Raw genomic sequence first — 19,053 nt, forward strand, 5'->3', positions numbered from 1 at the left:
GATGGGACCACGTCTGGGAGGGTGGAGGTAGGGAAGGGGGTCCTGGGTGAGGGGCTCCCTGTTGGAGGTACATAGGAAGCAAGCGAGAGGAGCCAACAGGGCTGGCCAGGCAGCCCCTCCCGGGGTTGCTAGCACCTGTGTGACAGGTTGGTTTTCTCTGGATTGAAGGGTTTGGGTCGTGGTTTTTTGCTTCTGTTTGCATCTCCCTTACCCTTGGGAAATCCAGCCACGGATTTCCTGATCTGCAAATCCTCCTATGACCCTCAGGAACCTCAAGAAATTCCGTAGGTGGCAATGCGAGCAGGTGCGGGCCCTGCGTGGTGAGGCCAAGAGCTCCTGGAAGCGGTTGGTGGGGGTGGAGAGCGCCTGCAACGTGGACTGCCGCTTCAAGCTCAGCTCCCACAAGATGATGTTCATTGTCAACTCCGAGGACTACATGTACCGCCGGGGGACCCTTTGCCGAGCCAAACAGGTACGCCTCCCACTCTGCCCTGGGACCCTGGGTCTAGCCCACAGCCATGTATCAGTGCCCAGCCTCCCATCCTGGGGACCTGGGTCCAGCCCACAGCCAGCTGGGGCTCCCGGTCTCTTGACTCCACCCCACGCACCCCCTACAGGTACAGCCCCTGGTCCTGCTGCGGCACCACCAGCACTTTGAGGAATGGCACGGCCGCTGGCTGGAGGACAACGTGACTGTGGAGGCAGCTGGCCTGGTGCAAGACTGGCTGATGGGCGAAGAGGATGAGGACATGGTGCCCTGCAAGACACTCTGCGAGACGGCCCATGTGCATGGCCTGCCTGTGACCCGCTACCGCGTGCAGTACAGCCGCCACCCTGCCTCCCCCTGATGCACCTGAGCAGCCATCACAACACACAGTTTGGTGTGGTTGCTTCCTCAGGCCTAGGTGTCCCTCAAGAGCATTTTCATGAACCACCCGAGGGAAGGAGAGCATCCCCAGCCTTGCTGCTACAGGCTGCCGCTCCAGAGAAAGGGTTGTCAGCTTGCGGCCCCACGCTGCCATCACTCTCAGCTCCCCAGCCTCCTTTGGGCCAGTCCTGTGCCAAACCTGAACCCCCTGCACTTGAACTTGGGGCTCAGTCCCCAGCAGAAAGGGGAGGATCCACCCACTGCCTGAGGAGCAAGCAATTGTGTTCACACACCTGCCAGGCACTTACATCACATGTGCCAAATCTCTGGGCGGGGCTGCGCTGGTCGTTTTGTGCACAGGCACTTGGGAAAGTCAGTGACAAGCCATGTGAGGGCACATGTTTGGGAGGGGCCGGCATTCGAGAGCTCCCAGCATAAAAGGAGTTGGGCAGTGCCCAGATCTGACAGTGTGGGCATCAGCTTGGCCACGCCAGTGCTCGGATCCTCGTTATTTTATAAGCAGGAAGAGCCCTTTCAGCCAAACTGTCAGGTGTGGTGTGGGCAGGGCATCCGAATGGCCCAGAAGACCCCACTCTGAAAAAAAGACATGCCAAACCCTGCATTGATCCAGCAGCCGGACTCTGGGTCTGTGAGGGACAGGGCTCGGCCCCCAGCGAGTGGCCCATGTCGGGCAGGCTCCAGGGTGGATTGTGTACCAAGATGGACATTCTAGAAAGACAGGTGCACGCACCTATTTATTCCTTTACGCGCTCTCGGTGGTAACTTCCAACAACCACGTCCCAAGGCTTCTAGGGAGTGAGAGCCTCTTCATACCCACCCGACACTGCTGTTCCTGCAGTTGCCACCAGGTGTGGCGGGGGTAGGGGGCAGGGGGCAGGGGGCTGGGGCGACTGTTCTGCAGAGGCGTCCATGGCTTTCTGGGCCAAGAATGCCAAGCAATTCAGGCTGGGGACCAGCTCCTTAAAACTCACTGCACACGAGAAGCCCGGGCCGGGCCTCTGGCAACATCATACTGAGCGTGACCCACTGACAGGTGGGCCCGAAGCAGTCCCCGTGCAGCCTCTGCCCCTGCAGCCCTCGCCCTCCTGCTGAGCTGTGCCAAACCCACGGTTCCCGCAAGTGGAGGCGTGTTTCTAGAAGTTGCCTGTGGAACTCAAGGTTGGTGAAGCCTTTGACTCTGGGCCAAGGCTTACTTATCCCTCCTGGGGTCTCCCTGCCCTGTTTCCTCAAGTGTAACCCAGGCACTTTGTCTGAACCCTTGTTTTGTAAGAAGGGAACTTACCAGAACTCTGGCACCAGCCCCGTGAGGCAGCCCCTCTGTGCCTCAGCAGGGGTCCTGGGGTGTTTGCCAAACCCCTGATCTCCCTCCCCTGCATGCTTCTAAGGAGCTCTTTCTCATTTTTGAAGAATTTCTCTTCTGGGGCTTGAACTTCCTTTGCAGCTGTTTTGAATGTAGTTTCCTTTTCTATTTATTTGCACATTAAAGTGAACAATTAAATATTGACCTGAAGCTGTGAGCTTCCATCCGTTATTTCCTGTTAGCAAATCCCAGGGTGGCTTTTCCCACCCAGTGAATTCAGGCAGCGGGACCCACAGAGAGTGTCTGCACCTGTGCACAGTGGTCCCAGATCTCCCAGATAGTTTCCTGTGGGGTGGTTCTCCATCCTCATACCAGAGCATTTTCTAGAACATTCCAGTTCAGTTTTATGTTCAGTAGAAATGTGAAGTGTTTCCTTCTAATGTGCTTGCAAAAACCAATTACAACACCTGGTGTCTGCTGAGTTTTCTCTGCCCTTGTGCGTCTTATGCCAAGTCCTGAGGCTCATGGGAGGTGGATGGGACATGGGTGGGATGTGGGGGAACCTTGCTTCCCCAGCCCCACAAAACCACCCTCCATACTCTACCTCTGGGGCCACCCCCTTCCACCTCTCGTTTCTTCACTGTCCTCTGAACATCTCTAGGACCCCTCCCACTGGCTGGCTCCCCCTCCAAGGATCAGGGGAGCCCCCACCTCTCTCAGGGGCCTTTAAGCTGGCACCTCTTACACTGCTGCAGAGGAACTGGCTGTGCCCTCTAGCTGCACCATGTACCTACCTCCCCTCAGCCATACCCAGTGCCTACCACCAGACCCCACCTGTCAGGTTCCTGAGCTCAGTTGGCACCGCTCTGCCCACCTGGCCAGTCCTCTCCCAGGAGTTGCCCACCTCCCTGAGTGGCAGTTGCTGCCTCCCAGGAGCCCCTCCACCCACGTGGGGCCCCTCATGGTCCCTGCCTCCCCCTCCAGAATGTCGGGTAGCAGGCAGCTTGGAGAAGGAGGCTTGTACTAGCTTGGATTCGTGGCACCCACCATTCTACTTTCTGTCCTGGGATCTGACGAGGAACCTCGTATAAGTGGAGTCATACAGTGTGTCCTTTTGTGTCTAGCTTACAATGTCCTCAAGGTTTATCCATGTAGCATGTGTCAGAATTTCCTTCCTTTTTGAAACTACCTTTCTGCTTTTTTAAAAACGTAAGTTTTTATGGAAAGTGACACATGTACAGAAAATCCCAATAGTACAAAGAAGCACACGAAGGACTAGGGGCCCAAGTCCCTCTCCCCAAAGGCAGCTGCCCCAGTCACTCACCCTCTCCTCCCCCTGTGCTCCAGCCTTCAGGACATTGGGGGTCGGGGTGCCACTCTCAAGGCTGAATCCCAGTGCCAGGGGCCACAGCAGCAGGAGCGCCCACATGCTATCGGGGCCAGCGCCAGCTGCTCTGGGCTTCAGCCAACTGGCCTTGGGCTTCCTTCTGCTGGACCCCCACCCCCAGCTTCCTGATTGCAGGCGGAGAAGCAGACACCTCTGCGCCACTTGTCACCCAATTGGGACAGGACAGCAGCCGACACCTCCCTGTTTGGGGTCCTTCGTTCTGCTGGCACAGGGTTGTCTCCATGGTGGAGGGGGGTGGGGGAGGCTGTCAGTGAGCAACCCCTCCCCCCCCCCGCCCCCGGCCCTGCCTTCCTGTACAGATACCTTCCTGCACACACGTGTCTGCCATAAATTTCAAGACACGGAACTCCTGAGTCAGACCACCCTCCTGGGGGCTCCCAGTCTGCCCTGGCCCGGTGGCCCGTTCCCAGCATCCCCTGCACAAGTTTCCTGGAGGGTGGCAGGGGTCCCCATCCTGGTTTTCCTGTGCTGAGGGCATCTTCAGTTGTGCGTTGTCCAGAGATGTAGGCATGGGCTGAATTTTACTGGTGGAAACCACTCCAAATGGGAGAGCTCCTGGCTGAGACGCTGCCCCAGCGCGAGTGCTTTAGGCCTCAGTCCCCCTCACCCCGGGGCTGGAGGCAGGACTCGGCATCTCAGCCTCTGGCCACGTCCAAACTGCTCAGTCACTTCCTGTTGGTCTCTGTGTCCCTGAGTGTGTTGAGATTAGGGTTGCTATGCCAAGGCACACCACATCTGACCCCCTCTACCACCCCCCACTGCCCCTTGGGGTCCTCCTGCTTCCAGACACAGGCCCATGGCCCAGTGCTGACCACACAGAACTGAGGCCCCTGAGTTCCTGGCTCCCCAGGCAGGACTGTTGGAGGCTTCTCTAGGCCCTCGAGGGGAGTGGGGGTGGGGGTTTGCATGCAGGAGAGAGGAATGCCCTCCCTCTGAGCCTCAGTTTCTTCATCTGCACAGTGGCCCCCATCAGAATATAGGAACATGGGGCGCCAGAGGAAGGAGGGCCCCTGGGCAGTGGCTCAGGTGTCCCGATCTGAGCTGGCGTGCTGCCTCCCTTGGGCTCAGATGTGGACGTGTGTGACCAACCCTCCCAGTCATACCTGGGGCCCAGGCTGAGGTGGGGCCAGGGCAGGAGCAAAAGATGCTTCGAGAACTAAGGACAGACATCGCCCAGAGGTGGCTGCGCCAGGCTCCCCTCGACACTCAGGGCCACAGGACAACGGGGCTCATGCCTCCTCAGCTCTCCCCAGCAGACCCAACTCACAAGGCGCCTTCCCCTCTCCGCACCTCACTTTGCGTGTGCCCAGGGGGTCGTGCTGGGTAATGGGTGAGGAGGCAAGAAGGCAGGGCAGACCTCATAGAGGACCCGGGGGCTTGGGCACATGTGGGGGGACAGAGGGTTCACCTGCTCTGACCTATGACCTGAAAGGCAGGACTCTAGTCTTGCCCCCCAGAGAGAGACGAGGTTTCAGGAAGGGCCAAGAGCTCCTGATGGAGGATGTGACCTGGAGGACTGGGCTGCTGTGAGAACAGGAGCTGTGACCAACCAGCAGGAAGTGACCACTTAGCCCACATAGGCTTCCTGGTCTGGACAGGGGCTGGTGGGGCTGCTGCAGCTTGAGACTTCCTCCCCATCTTACTGGCCCAGCACTTGTACCCAGTGAGGCACCTCTGCCAGACAAAGTGGCCCCAGCCACCAGGCCACTTAGGTCATCCATGAGCCTCCCACAGGCTGGCTGGGGGCAGGGGCTGGTTTATCTCACTGGGCCTTGTCCGCTCCCCCACCTCCACTCAGGAAGCTGGGGGTGGGAGTCCAGCAGATAGGAAGCCCAAGGCCAGTTGGCTGAAGCCCAGAGCAGCCGGCGCCTGGCCTCGGTAGCATGTGGGCGCTCCTGGTGCTATGGCCCCTGGCCCTGGGATTCAGCCTTGAGCGTGGCACCCCGACCCCCAGTGTCTACGATGAAGACTGGAGCATAGCGGGAGGAGATGGTGAGTGACTCCATGTGCTGCCTTAGGACTGGGGCAGCATCATAGATGGGCGGAAGGACACGGGACTGGGGGGCCCTCCAGCTCAGCCCTGAGCCCACGGGGAAAGGCTTTCCATGTCCAACTCTGTCCCACCAACCTGGGGGCTCCTGCAAGCTAGGGCCTGGGCTGCAGCCCCTGGAGGGGGGCATCACCCAGCAGGAGGGCTGGTTGAGAGGCAGGAGATGATGCCTCCATCCCTGTTCCCTCCCCCAGATGGCCAGCTGGGACCTTGGACCACACCCCAGGGGGCAACACGTTGCCTACCTCGCTCCTTCCCCGGCTGGCCCTGTGCCAACAGCAGCAACACTCTGGAGCTTCCAGAAAGTTCACGGGCACTGCTGCTGGGCTGGGTGCCCACAAGGATGGTGCCCGCTCTCTATGGGCTGGTCCTGGTGGTGGGGCTGCCTACCAACGGCATGGCCCTGTGGGTGCTGGCCACGCGAGTGCCTCGGCTGCCATCCACGGTGCTGCTCATGAACCTGGCAGCTGCCGACCTGCTGCTGGCCCTGACCTTGCCACCCCGCATCGTCTACCATCTTCGGGGCCAGCGCTGGCCCTTTGGCGAGGCCGCCTGCCGCCTGGACACAGCCGCATTCTACGGCCATATGTACTGTTCCATGCTACTGCTGGCTGCCATCAGCCTGGACCGCTACCTGGCCGTGGTACACCCACTGCGGGCCCGCGCCCTGCGAGGCCAGCGCCTGGCCACTGGGCTTTGCACCTTGGCCTGGCTGGTGGCGGCCACCCTGGTGCTGCCCCTGGGGCTGCAGCAGCAGACCTTCGGGCTGTTACACTCGGATCATGTGCTATGCCACGACGCACTGCCCATAGAGACCCAGGCCTCCTACTGGCGACCCACCTTCATCTGCCTGGCCGTGTTTGGCTGCCTCCTGCCCCTGCTGGCCATGCTGCTCTGCCACGGGGCTACCCTGTGTTCACTGGCCGCTGGAGGCCAGCGCTATAGCCACGCGCTAAGGCTGACTGCACTGGTGCTGGCCTCGGCCCTGGCCTTCTTCACGCCCAGCAATGTGCTGCTGCTTCTGCACTACTCAGACCCAGGCCCAGAGGACTGGGGGAACCTGTATGCTGCCTATGTGCCCAGCCTGGCACTCAGCACCCTCAACAGCTGTGTGGACCCCTTCATCTACTATTATGTGTCAACCGAATTCAGGGACAAGGTGCGGGAAGGGTTGCTCTGCTGGGTGCCGGGTTCCACCACGGTCTCCAAGGAGAGGGGCAGCCCAGGGACGGGCACCAGGTCCTCATCACTTGTCTGACAGCCCCTCAGGAGGCAGAGCAACAAAGAAGGGTTGTACTGGGGTTGAATGGGTCCCCCGCCAAATTCATGTCCCTCAGGAACCTCTAATGAGCTTGTATGGAAATAGGGTTATGCAGGTGTAATTAATTAAGATGAGGTCACATTGAAGTAGGATCAGCCCTAAACCTGACATGACTAATCCTATCTAATAAAAGAGTAACATGCAAATTGACCGAACCTCCGCTACACCCACGAGCCACGCCCACCAGCCAATTAGGAGTGAGTATGCAAATTAACACCCAACCAAGATGGCTGCTGCCACGGAGAGAGCAGAAGGGAGGCTTGGGTTTCCCCGGTGATGGAGGAAGCCAAGCTTTCCGCACACCCTGGTCAGCCCAGGCCTCTACTCAATGCTACAAAGTTTTGATTATAGAAGATAAATAAATCCCAACAAAAATAGCAGCAGCCACGGAGCTGGAGAGGGCAGGAGGCTAGGGTTGCCCCCGTCAATGGAGGAAGCCAAGCTTCTGCAGCCCTGGCCTGCCTTGGCCTCCGCTTAAGGCTACAAAGTTTCAATTATAGAAAATAAATAAATCCCAACAGAAATGGCTGCCGCCACGGAGGGAGCAGAAGGCTTTGCTCTGCTCCAGGCTACAAAGTTTCAATTATAGAAGATAAATAAATCCCAGATCCCAGGGCCTCTGCTTGGGTCGCCAAGGGGCGTGGCTGGCCTGCAAACCACCACAGGCCCCTCGCCCAGGCTGCCCTATGCCCCAAGGGAACCCCCACCCTGATCCAGAACACCCTTCAGGGCAAACCAGCTGGTCCCCACCCATGAACCAGGCCTCTATCCTATCTAATAAAAGAGTAATATGCAGATTGACCATCACTCCAACACACAAGATGGCTGCCCCCATGTGGACACAAGATGGCCACCACAAGATGGCCAGCAGGGGAGGGCAGTTGGGAGGGACCAGGCCTGCAAGGGAGGGCAGTTGGGGGTGACCGGGCCTGCGGGGGAGAGCAGTTTGGGGGTACCAGGCCTACAGGGGAGGGCAGTTAGGGTGACCAGGCCTGCAGGGGAGGGTAGTTAGGGGCAAACAGGCTGGCAGGGGAGCAGTTAGGCATCAATCAGGCTGGCAGGGGAATGGTTAGGGGGTGATCAGGCTGGCAGGCAGAAGCAATTAGGGGCAATCAGGAAGGCAGGCAGGCGAGCAGTTGGGAGCCAGCAGTCCTGGATTGTGAGAGGGATGTCCGACTGCCCGTTTAGGCCCGATCCTGGTGGGCAGTCGGACATCCCTCGAGGGGTCCCAGATTGGAGAGTGTGCAGGCTGGGCTGAGGTACACCCCCCCCATGCACAAATTTCATGCACCGGGCCTCTAGTCTCTCTATATAAAAGGCTAATATGCTAAATGCCCGATCGTCCGACCAGTCCCTATGACGCGCACTGACCACCAGGGGGCAGACACTCAACACAGGAGCTGCTGTGACGCACACAGAGAAACGGCACCATGGATCTGGCGCCCACAAGGCAACACTCAGCTTCCCCCAAGTGGGACACAGGCCCTGCCACCACCCCGGAGCAACAGCCCACCAAATCCCAGCCAATGCTGCCGAGACTCCATGACGCAAAATGTGTCCCAAGCCCAGCCCAGCCGTGAGCACCAGGTAATGAAGTCATGTAGCAACACCCAGCTTCCTCTCCAACTAGCCTCCTTGCAGTTTCTTCAGCCCAGGAACACTACTTGCTTTATAGCCAGGTGCAAACATTTCACACTTTAACCAAATGTTTGTGAAGCGTTTTCCCGTGCCTCATCTCATTTGATCCTCATAGAAGTCCTGGAGTAGGTAGATAGGAGACTCAGTGGAATCCTATTTTCTTTTCATTAGCCAGAAAACAGAGATTTAGAAAGCTTAGAAACTTGACCCTACTGAAAAGAAGAAATGGTGGACCTTGAAAATGACTTCAGGTTTTCTCACTACACAGAATATAGTCAAACATTGCTGCAGTTAAATATTTTACCTTTTTTTCTCCCTGTGTGATTTACAGTAATAATGTGCTTCGTGTTGATATTTACTGCTGTGTTGGTGAGGCCCGATGCACAAAAATTCATGCACTTGGGGGGTCCCTCAACCCAGCCTGCACCCTCTGGCAGTCCGGCACTCCTCGGGGGATGTCCACCTGCTGGCTTAGGTCTGCTCCTCAGGGGATCAGGCCTAAGCTGGCAGTCAGACATCCCTCTGACAGCCCCGGAGCCCTTGGGGGATGTCCAACTAATGGCTTAGGCCCGCTGGTTCCCACCACCACTGCTGTGCAGGCCAGCCATGAGCCGGCTTCTGGCTGAGCGGCGCTCCCCCTGTGGAAGCACACTGACCACCAGGGGGCAGATCCTGCACTGAGCGTCTGCCCCCTGGTGGTCAGTGTGCATCATAGCAACCAGTCATTCCTGGTCATTCTGCTGTTAGGGTCAATTTGCATATTACCCTTTTATTCTATAGGAAAAGGTTAAGTTGACTCGTGCATGCATGATACATATAAAGCTCTCACTGGTACCGAAACCGGTTTGGCTCAGTGGATAGAGCGTCGGCCTGCGGACTGAAGGGTCCCAGGTTCGATTCCGGTCGAGGGCATGTACCTTGGTTGCGGACACATCCCCAGTGGGAGTTGTGCAGGAGGCAGCTGATCGATGTTTCTAGCTCTCTATCCCTCTCCCTTCCTCTCTGTATAATATCAATAAAATATATTAAAAAAATAATAAAAAATAAATAAAGCTCTCGCTGGTGCCAATCGCACACGTGTGTTTCAATCTGTCATTGTCAATCGTGAATTTGGTTGACACTTGTATTATACAGAAAGGGCGAATAGTGATATTAAAATATTTCTTCTAATTAATTTCCTTTTAATATGCACGAATCCATGCACCAGGCCACTAGTGTCCTTATAAGAAGACACAGAGACATAGGGAAGAAGGCTGCATGACCATGGAGTCAGAGATCGTGACCACATGCTACACAAGGGTTGCTGGCAGCCACCAAACCCGGGAGAGCAGCCTGGGAGGGAGGGACCCTCCCTCAGGCCCTCCAGAAGGACCCAACCTTGCCTGATACTAGATTTCTGGCCTCCAGGATTGAGACAATAAATGTCTGTTGTTTTAAGTCACCTGTTTTGTGGTACTTGGTTACAGCAACCCCAGGAAACCAAAATGGGGAAATGCAGATTCCAAGGCCCAACAGCTTCCCTGTGTCCAGGTGGGGATGAGACAGGCTGATGGTGCCCTGGACCCGCCCAAGAACCCCTCCAGGAGAAGGTTCAGACCCTCCCACCCCCGGCGGCCCAAGCAGGGGAACCTGGTTAGAGGTTCTTGTTCTCAGAAGCCCAGCTTCCAGCTCCAGGGTTTAGGGTGTCTCCTGAGCAATCGCTGTGGAAACCTCCACTCTGCTCTCCAAAGCCTCATGCAGCCCATCATTGGGAGCCGCAGGCTCAGTCTCCTGCTGTCCCCTGGCTGCAAGACGTCACCTCTTCCCTTTAACCTGACTTCTGCTTTCTCTTCTCATTTGTTGTTAACTCCCTGCCCCCGGGACCAGGGGGGAGAACTAAAGGGGAAAAGCTGTGCACCTGGGGACAAGGGGCTTCAGTCTCAGACCCCCACCCCCAGCTGTTTACAGCTGTTCTGAACTGAGTGGGAGGGGGATGCTACACGGGGAAAGGCAGCAGCCACTCTCCCCTTCTCTCCGGAGAGCAGCCTGGGTTATCAGCAGCCACTGAGGCATCAGCTGTGGGGTTAGCAAGCCTCCTAAGGCACAGGGGATGGGGTCACTACTGAATTCACATTGGGCCTATGTCTCTGGTCTGGGGAAAAGGAGCTGGTGAGGGGGCAGCCCAGGGATGGACACACACACACACACACCTGGGGAAGTGTCAGATCACCAGTAGCCTGGTGTGATGAAATACTAGTTTTCTAAGATGTTACCACTGGGGAAACCTGGTGGGGGTACTAGGAACTCTCTATTGGTGTCATTTCTTACAAATGTGCAGGAATCTTGGGGTGCACGTGTGCAGCACCCTCCTCCCCACCTGCTCTGAAAGGTTGGGCTGTGGATGAAGGAACAGAGGGGGGGACCAGATGGGAACTGGGGCTCAAACTTTTGGGGCTGGCCCCCACCAAGGCGAAAGGCTGCCAGTGACCATGGAAACGAGCTTTTATTATACCAGCAGCCTCTAGTGAGTGAAATACGGCCTCGTCCAGTGAATTGTCCCTTGTAGATGGGGGGAGGGGGGCAGGCAGGGGCATGGGACACTGCTGGTGCTGCACCACGGAGGCCTCATGGCAGGCAGCCACCTCGGGCCCTGGGGGCGCTCTGTGCTGCTCTAAGGGTCGGTCTGAAATAAATACCACGTGGGGGTGGGGGTGGAGGTGGGGGTGGGGGTAGGGAGGCAGGCAGGTGGGAGAGGGTTACAGGAAGTAATCAGAGCCCAGCTGGAGTCCTGGCAGGAAGGTCTGAGCTTGCAGCTTCAGTGGGTCGTGGAGCTGGGCACCCCCTCCCTGGGGCTGTGGAGGGGGATGGTCCTCCAGGTGGGGTGCCAGGGGACGTGGGGTTCAGGGGTGAGGCCTTGACAGGAGTAAGATCTGCCCAAGACTAAACATCAGGCACCCCTGGGGCAAGACTGGGCGGAGTGTGTTAGGGGCTGCGGCCACCCTGGTACAAGCCTGGGTCTGGAGAGGTGCTCAGTGGCTCGGGTTCCCCAAAGGGAGGCCAGGCTTTGCATTTTGGAGAAAGGCAGCCTCTTCATTTCAAAGATGCCAGTGAGAGCACGGATGCGTCCTCGATGTATCCAGAGTCCTGTCTTCTCGGAAACAGCCCGTAGGCCATGAATTCTTCCCAGAAACATCCCTTCTCCCTGGAGCAGAATGTCCAGCTGAGGGAGCTGCGCTGGTCCGCAGAAAGGGGGCGTCAGCCCTGGGATGGAGGCTGGGTGCCCAGAGCTCCAGCTGCAGCTGTGGAGTTGGGGGTCGACGGGCCTCCAGCCACCGCCCAAGGCCTTCCCTCCGGTGGAGGTGGGGGCTGGCCCCCCAGGAGGCCAGTCATCCATGGGGCAGTCAGGTCTCTGCGGTTGGGTTTAGAGGGTTCATTTGGAGGTGAGACCACCTGGGCCAGTCCACCAGCCACCAGCCAATCAAGGGAGCTCTGCAGCCAGTGGCCTCCTTCCCGCGGGCGGACAGGAACAGGAAGCAGCCAGATCCCGTCCTGCTCTGAGCATTAGGAAGAGAAGCCGCTCTGACTGATGGGGAGAGAAGGAGAAAAAGGTTGTGGGTTGCCATGTCTTGAGGGGCCCTGTGAGCTCTTCCCTGACCCGGCCTCCTCCGCAGGCCTCCACCTCCACAGGCCTGCCTGTGGCTCAGCCGGCTACCCCGCCCATTGAGACAGCAGCACCTCACCTAGGGGCCCAGCCCCGCAGGCCCCTGCCCACCCTACTGGGCCACAATGATGGGACAGGGCTTCACAAATTGAAAAATTATCGGAAGGCCTCAACTCAGTGGTGAAAAGGAACTATTGATACACAAAAACCACACGATGGATTGAAAGGGAGCTCTGCTGCCCAAACCGGTTTGGCTCAGTGGATAGAGCGTCGGCCTGCGGACTGAAGGGTCCCGGGTTCGATTCCGGTCAAGGGCATGTACCTTGGTTGCGGGCACATCCCCAGTGGGAGGTGTGCAGGAGGCAGCTGATTGATGTTTCTCTCTCATCGATGTTTCTAGCTCTCTATCCCTCTCCCTTCCTCTCTGTAAAATATCAATAAAATATATTTAAAAAAAAAAAAATTTAAAAAAAAAAAAAAAAAGAAAGGGAGCTCTGCTGAGTGAGAAAGCCAATCTCAAAAGGTTGCATACTCTACAGCTCCGCTGACATAGCATTCCTGAAATGGCAAAATCACAGAGGGAGAACCGATGAGTGGTTGAGGAGGGGAGGTGGGGGCAGTGATGAGGGTGGCTATAGAACAGGGGTCCTTGAGGTGTCAGCTGTTCTGTGTCTTGACTGGGGTCGTGGTTACACAAATCTACATATGAGGAAACCATGCAGGCTCGATTGCAAATGAGCGCACGCAAAAGTGGTGACAGCGGAATAAGATGGGTGGATTGGCCCTGGCTGGGTGATTCAGTTGGTTGGAGCATCATCCCATACACCAAAAGGTTGCGGGTTCGATTCTCAGTCAGGGCACATAGCTAGGTTGCAAGTTCAATCCCCGGTTGGAGTGTGTGCAGGAGGCAACCGATCCATGTTTCTCTCTCACATCGATATTTCTCTCCCTCTCTTTTCCTCTCTCTCTAAAAAATCAATACAAACACTTTTTAAAAAGTTGAACAAAAAAAAAATCCCCTCTCCAAAACAAAAGTGAAAGCAGACCCCTGGGAGGCACTGGAGAGAGCTGGCAGATCCGAAGGGGGTGCCCACATTGGGAGAGTTAAATGTCCATGTGGCAGCTACAGCCTGGAGGATGGGTGAGGACAAAAAACGGAGACACACAACTTCAAGGGTGATACATTTTTGGCAAAGTGGTACAATATTCACCCCAAGTATACAGAAAGGTTTAAGGAGGTATATGGTACTCCCCACCCGGCTCCAGAGCTACTAACAAAAATAAGGCTAAAAGGACACTCCCTGAATTAAAATGGAACCCTAAAGAAACATTCAATTAATCCAAAAGGGAGCATGAAGGGAGGAACAGATGGGACAAAACAAAAATATTCCAGCAGTAGCCCTACACCCAGCCTTCTCAATCATTATCTGGAACGCACGTAGGATGACGCCCCCCTGCAGCTCTGCGACTTCAGTGGGTGCTGACGGAAAAGCATTCTTGCAGGCTTTGCTGCGTGGGGTCAGAAGCAGCCTTTGCCACTGGTATGGGGCGGCTAAGACTCTCTTCCAGGAAGTCAGGGCTCAGAAGACAGAGCCTGAGGCCTGATGGTGCAGCAGGCCCAAGCACCTGACAATCACTCAGCTACTGAGTTTGCTGTAACTCACCCCCAAAAGATAGGCCTCCTCCAGGAAGTCTGCTCAGAAGCTCCCTCCCAGCCTCACCCCACAGGGCTCTCTGGTCTGACCACTTCCACTGGGGTGACAAAGGTTCTCTCCCTGACCAAACTCCACTCGGGCTCCTCCGGGCTCTTTTTCAACTAGGTCTCTGGCTTTGGACTGCTGTGTTCATCTCGGTTCTGTCCAATTGCAGGAATCCACTTAGTCGGTTTAGCCAGAATCCCCACTGTCCATATCTGATCCCCCTCACACCTAATCAGGTGCCTCCCCGACCCCCCATCCACACCCAGGGGATAATGTCTGATAACCCAGCCTGCCCGCAGCAAGAATCCTGTAAGGTTGGTTTAGCCAGATTCCCCCTTACCCCTGATGTTTCCTCTTAGTAATTTTCCATCCATTGACCCACCACCCTGCTCCCTGGCTATAAATCCCCACTTCTTGTATTCGGAGTTGGGTCCAATCTCTCTCCCCACTGCAAGACTCCCTCTACCTATCTCGATAATCCCCCCTTAAACAGATCCTTCCTTGTGTCGTGAATATTTTCTTTATTTTTTGAAATATGTTTTTTTATTTATTTTAGAGAGAAGGAGAGGGAGAGAGAGATAGAAACATCAATGATCCGCTGCCTCCTGCATGCCCCCCACTGGGGTTGGAGCGGCAACCCAGGCATGTGCCCTGACCCCTGACTGGGAATGGAACTGGTGACCTCCGGCTCGACCCACTGAGCCACACCAGCTGGGCATGAATATTTTCTTGAACAGTGGTCCCAAGCCCAGTGGGTCTCAGGGACAAGTCTCACCTCAGCCTCACCCTGCACAGACAGGCTGTTCTCTATGTACTGGATGAACATGGGTGGGAGAGACAGGATCCCCCACCTTGTCCTGGAAACCCCAGAAGGCAGACCCCTCCATTGTCACTCCCATCTCTGCCTGGATCCAGGGCTAGTGGAGGAGGTTGGGGGCAGACCGAGCTCTCACCTGTCCTCCGCCTCCCCCTCCAAGTCCATGGCCTCATGGCTGACTGACAGGGGCCCAGAGTCCAGGGGGACCGGGTCATAGTTGTAGTTGTAAGCAGAGGCTGGCATCGGCTGCTCTGGAAAGAAGGGGGACTTAGTAGGTAAAGGGTGCCGGAGGGGGACTTAATGGCAGACAGCCCAGAGGGACAGGAGAGGAGATGTATGGCCCAGAGCAACAGACAAGGTGAGAGGTCATGAGAAAGGGGAAGGGACACAGAGGTCAGAGATGGGGAGATGCAGACAGGGGTGGGGGAGGAGGAGACTTAGCAAGACTGGGAAGGAGATGCAGAGGCTCAGAGGCTAAGGAACGGAGATGGGGAGGACAGGAAGCCAAAGGAACAGAGAGATGGGTGGGGTGGGGGGGGCAGATGGGGACACAAATAAGGGGAAAGTTGAAGGGAAGGAGGGGGAGACAGAGGGAGCCTGGTTCCGCACGGGGAGGAGAGACACAGACCCATGCGGTGGGGGAGGGCGGGAAGTGAGGGACAAAGTAGGAGCCGGGGAAATAAGTGGGAGAAGGGAGACTCAGACGTGGGGGGCGGGGAAGGGGGCTCAGACAAGCAGGAACAAGGGAAAGAGAGGTCCTCGCCAAAGAGAGGTGGAAGCAGGGGCTGCTCAGCCAGGCAGTGACCAGAAGGGAAAGGAGGGGAGGGAAGGGAAGTGGGGGGGGGAGGGGAGGGGAGGGGGAAGCAGAGAATAGGAGTGAGTGATGCAGGACACGGTGTGGATGAGGTGATGAAAAGAAGAGGGAGATGCTGGGGAGGAGGGGCAGGTGCAGGGGAGGAGGGGCAGGTACTGGGGAGGAGGGGCAGGGGCTGGGGAGGAGGGGCAGGTGCTGGGGAGGAGGGGGAGATGCTGGGGAGGAGGGGCAGGTGCAGGGGAGGAGGGGCAGGTGCAGGGGAGGAGGGGCAGGTGCTGGGGAGGAGGGGCAGGTGCTGGGGAGGAGGAGATGGAGAGAAGAGAGCGTGACAGGGATGGGGTGAGGCACTCCTGGGCGAGGTAGGATCCCGAGGCCGGGTGCGTGTGGGTCCTCACCAAGGGAGCAGCGGCCGGGGGGCGCGGGCTCCAGCCTCAGGCCCCTGCGGCAAGCGGCCTCCTGCAGGCGGCAGGCACTGGTGTAGATCACGCCGTCAGAGCCACACACCGGGTCCCCGCGGGCGCCACAGTCTCGGGTGCAGTCGCAGCGCGCGATGGTCGCCTCCTCCTTGGGGTCAGCCGCAGGGCCCCGCTCGTCAGGAGTCCAGCCTGGGGAACGAGGCAAAGTCGGCAGAGCCCAGGGCACCCCAACTCCCCACCGGCCTGCGTCTGCCTGGATAGGGGACAGGTCCCTGGGGGAGGGGCCACCCTCTCCATGCGTGGGGACCGGTGCGCTGGGGTTACTGGAAGGCTCTGAGCCTTGACCTAGAGTAATTTCGTTCAAGTATTTGCATAGTACTTACTAAAATAAATTTTAAAATATAGAAGGTTTAAATTAAAAGCATTTCAAGAAGTTTGGAAAATCAAAAGCCCCAGGGACCTCCAGCCCCGCCCAGACCTTTACTGCGGCCACTCTCTGAGCTCAGGGGTCGGCCGCTGTCCGCACAACCCTCAGGGTGGAGGAGCAGGAGGCAAGGGCTCTCCACCCAGCCCGGGTCTCACAGGGCCCCTCCCTGCTCAGCCCCGCCCCTCAGCCCAGAACTCGCGCCTTTGACAATGCTGGGGTGCTCCTGCCTCACCACGCTGACTCCTCCTCTGCCAGGCCAGCGCCCCCCCCCCCCCCCCCGCAGATCTCAGCTCCCAGCGGGCGGCCCGCCCCGACGCGCGCGGAAAGTGGGGCAGGGCCCTGCGCACTCACCAGGGCCCTGGGCCGCGGAACGCTCCACTTCGTTGCACGCGGGCCCCGCGCACAGCTCCTGGGCCAGCGGGCTGTGCGCGCTGACATTGTAGAAGCGCGTGGCCTCAAAGGCTGCGGGGTGAGGGGGATGGTGACCATGTGATAGGGTGACAGGTGAGGGGCCGAGCTGGGGGAGCTGGGGTGTGAGAGAGCAAAGGGGCCTACCGGGCTCGTAGTAGTCGTACACGGAGATGGGCAGCGCGGACGTCCTGCCCACCACGTGCTCGCGGAGCGCCCGGAACTGCACGCAAGTCAGGCACTGGCTGGAGATCTGCGGGGCAGCGGACAGCACGGCTCGGGCTCGGCTGGGTCCACTTGTCCCAGGGCCTGAGCTGCGGCCTCCATGCTCTTTGGCACCCCAAAGCATGGGCCCAGACTAGCTGATTTCGGGGTACCCAGGAGGAGTGAAACAGAAACCTGGTCCCATTTCAGTTTGTGGGTCCTTTTATCCTCCTGGAAAATAAGTCTCAGCTGGCCTTTCAGCTCCCCAGTCCTGCAGCGGGCCGCCCCTCGCTGTGTGTGACATTTAGTTCCTTCACAATGTCGTGTGACATCACCTCTGTCTAGTTCCAGAGCATTCATCACCCTAAAGGATACCCTGTCCCCAAAGCAGTCACTCCCCATCCTCCCCTTCCCTGTGCCCCTCCCTCATGCCCTGGCAACCACCGCTCTGCTTTCTGTCTCTATGGATCTGCCTGTTCTGCACATCCTATATAATAAAAGCATAATATGCTAAGTATCCAACCGCTCAACCAGTCACTATGATGCACACTGACCACCAGGGGGCAGATGCTCCAACCAGTAGGTTAGCTTGCTGCTGGGGTCTGGCCAATCAGGACTGGGCAAGAGGGCCGGACACGCCCTGGGGTCCTCCCTAGGTCCCTCCCCAGCTGGCCCCAATTGGGACTAGGCAAGATGGCCCCGATCGCCTGCCAGGCCGAGGGACTCCACCCGTGGATGAATTCGTGCACCGGGCCTCTAGTCTCATATAAATGGGATCACACATTATGTGGTTTTTTTGTGCCCTGCCTCTCTTAGCACGTTTTTGAGGCCATGTTGTAGCCTGTGTCAGTGCTTCATTCCTTTTTGTGGCTGAATACTATATTCCATTCACCCCCAACTTTTCCCACCAAAACCAGCTGGCTGGGGCACACCATCAGCTACACCAGCTGTGCCTGAATTTACTCTCCCGGTTTCTTTCTCATGGTATGAAATAGTTGGAGGAATCACACTGGACCATGACCGCTGTGCCCTCGCCAATGTGGGTGCTGAGGAGGCCTCTGCCCACCACCCCAGCTGGCAGTACCTCATCAAAGTAGAAGAGAACTCTGCGTCCAGCCACCTCATACCTCTTCAGTGCCACATGCTGGCCAAGGAGCAGCTGGTGAGGAAGCCAGAGGTCAGGGTTCCCCCAGGCCCTCTGCCTGCAATGCTTGCTTCCTCCCCCATCTCTTTGGGGCCCACACTGGTCAGTGGGAGATAGGCCTGGGGAAGCTGGGGCCCCAGAGGCTGGGGGATTGCCCACTGTCATCAACAAGTCCCTATAGGCAGGGTCCAGGGGATGACAATTAGCACTTCCCAGGTGCTGCGGACCCCCCAGCCCAGGAGAGGGCACCCAAGGCGGCCCCTGTCCCTAGCGGTGCCTCGCCTCCTCTTCCTGCAGCCTCTTCCTATCCAGCTGCAGCCCTGGGTCAGGTCTCCCTGTGGTCCCCCGGGGACCTGGCTGAGCCCTGTCACCAGCTCCTGCCTCACCTGCACCATTCAACACCCTCCCTCCAGCCCCCCTCCCCGGCCTGGGACCCCTTTTCAGTTTTTTTGTTTGTTTGTTTTTATTGATTTCAGAGAGGAAGGGAGAGGGAGAGAGAGAAACATCAATGATGAGAGAATCACTGATCGGCCGCCTCCTGCACACCTCACACTGAGGATCAAGCCCGCAACCCAGGCATGTGCTCTGATGGGGAAGCGAACCATGACCTCCTGGTTCATAGGTCAACACTCAACCACTGAGCCACTCCTGTCCCAGAGCCTCTGTGCTGGTCTCCTCCTTCCCCTGGTACTCCTTCCAGTCCCCTGATCACCCCATCCCCACACTACAGACCACCTTGGGCCGAGGCAAGACCGTCCCCCACTTTGTGCACTCCCCTCCCCCACAAAAGAGGACATGAAACTGGTCTCTCTTACAGCCAGTCTGCTGAAGCCCTCCACTGCATGGGCGGCCCAGTGGGAGACTCACCTGATGGGAG

General features: G+C 57.7%; 3 protein-coding genes across 7 annotated transcripts in view; 2 read left to right on the plus strand and 1 right to left on the minus strand.

The window, feature by feature from the left end:
• Nucleotides 1-2,391, plus strand: part of SIN3B (SIN3 transcription regulator family member B) — a 43,698-nt gene extending 41,307 nt beyond the window's left edge. For both annotated transcript variants that reach the window (XM_080673151.1, XM_080673152.1), the window contains exons 18-19: nt 268-472; nt 618-2,391. In XM_080673151.1, coding sequence (XP_080529277.1) covers nt 268-472; nt 618-848 — 436 coding nt within the window. In that variant the 3' untranslated portion in view covers nt 849-2,391. The remainder of the gene's footprint in view (nt 1-267; nt 473-617) is intronic.
• A 3,067-nt stretch (nt 2,392-5,458) lies between these two features.
• Nucleotides 5,459-7,111, plus strand: F2RL3 (F2R like thrombin or trypsin receptor 3). The gene is made up of 2 exons (XM_080674456.1): nt 5,459-5,589; nt 5,842-7,111. The coding sequence occupies exons 1-2, from the start codon at nt 5,481-5,483 to the stop codon at nt 6,903-6,905; spliced, it is 1,173 nt and encodes a 390-aa protein (XP_080530582.1). The 5' UTR covers nt 5,459-5,480; the 3' UTR covers nt 6,906-7,111.
• Nucleotides 7,112-11,070: 3,959 nt separating this feature from the next.
• The window catches only part of CPAMD8 (C3 and PZP like alpha-2-macroglobulin domain containing 8), a gene marked incomplete at its 5' end in the record, with an annotated part of 63,702 nt that continues 55,719 nt past the window's right edge, over nt 11,071-19,053 (minus strand). For 2 of the 4 annotated variants that reach the window (XM_080672665.1, XM_080672664.1), the window contains 6 exons: nt 11,071-12,168; nt 14,900-15,014; nt 15,973-16,182; nt 16,772-16,882; nt 16,976-17,081; nt 18,117-18,191. In XM_080672665.1, coding sequence (XP_080528791.1) covers nt 12,147-12,168; nt 14,900-15,014; nt 15,973-16,182; nt 16,772-16,882; nt 16,976-17,081; nt 18,117-18,191 — 639 coding nt within the window. In that variant the 3' untranslated portion in view covers nt 11,071-12,146. The remainder of the gene's footprint in view (nt 12,169-14,899; nt 15,015-15,972; nt 16,183-16,771; nt 16,883-16,975; nt 17,082-18,116; nt 18,192-19,053) is intronic. The other 2 variants (XR_013960835.1, XM_080672663.1) reach the window with 2 other exon arrangements.

This window comes from Plecotus auritus, assembly GCF_963455305.1.
Source record: "Plecotus auritus genome assembly, chromosome: 6".
In the NCBI taxonomy this organism is placed as follows: domain Eukaryota; kingdom Metazoa; phylum Chordata; class Mammalia; order Chiroptera; family Vespertilionidae; genus Plecotus; species Plecotus auritus.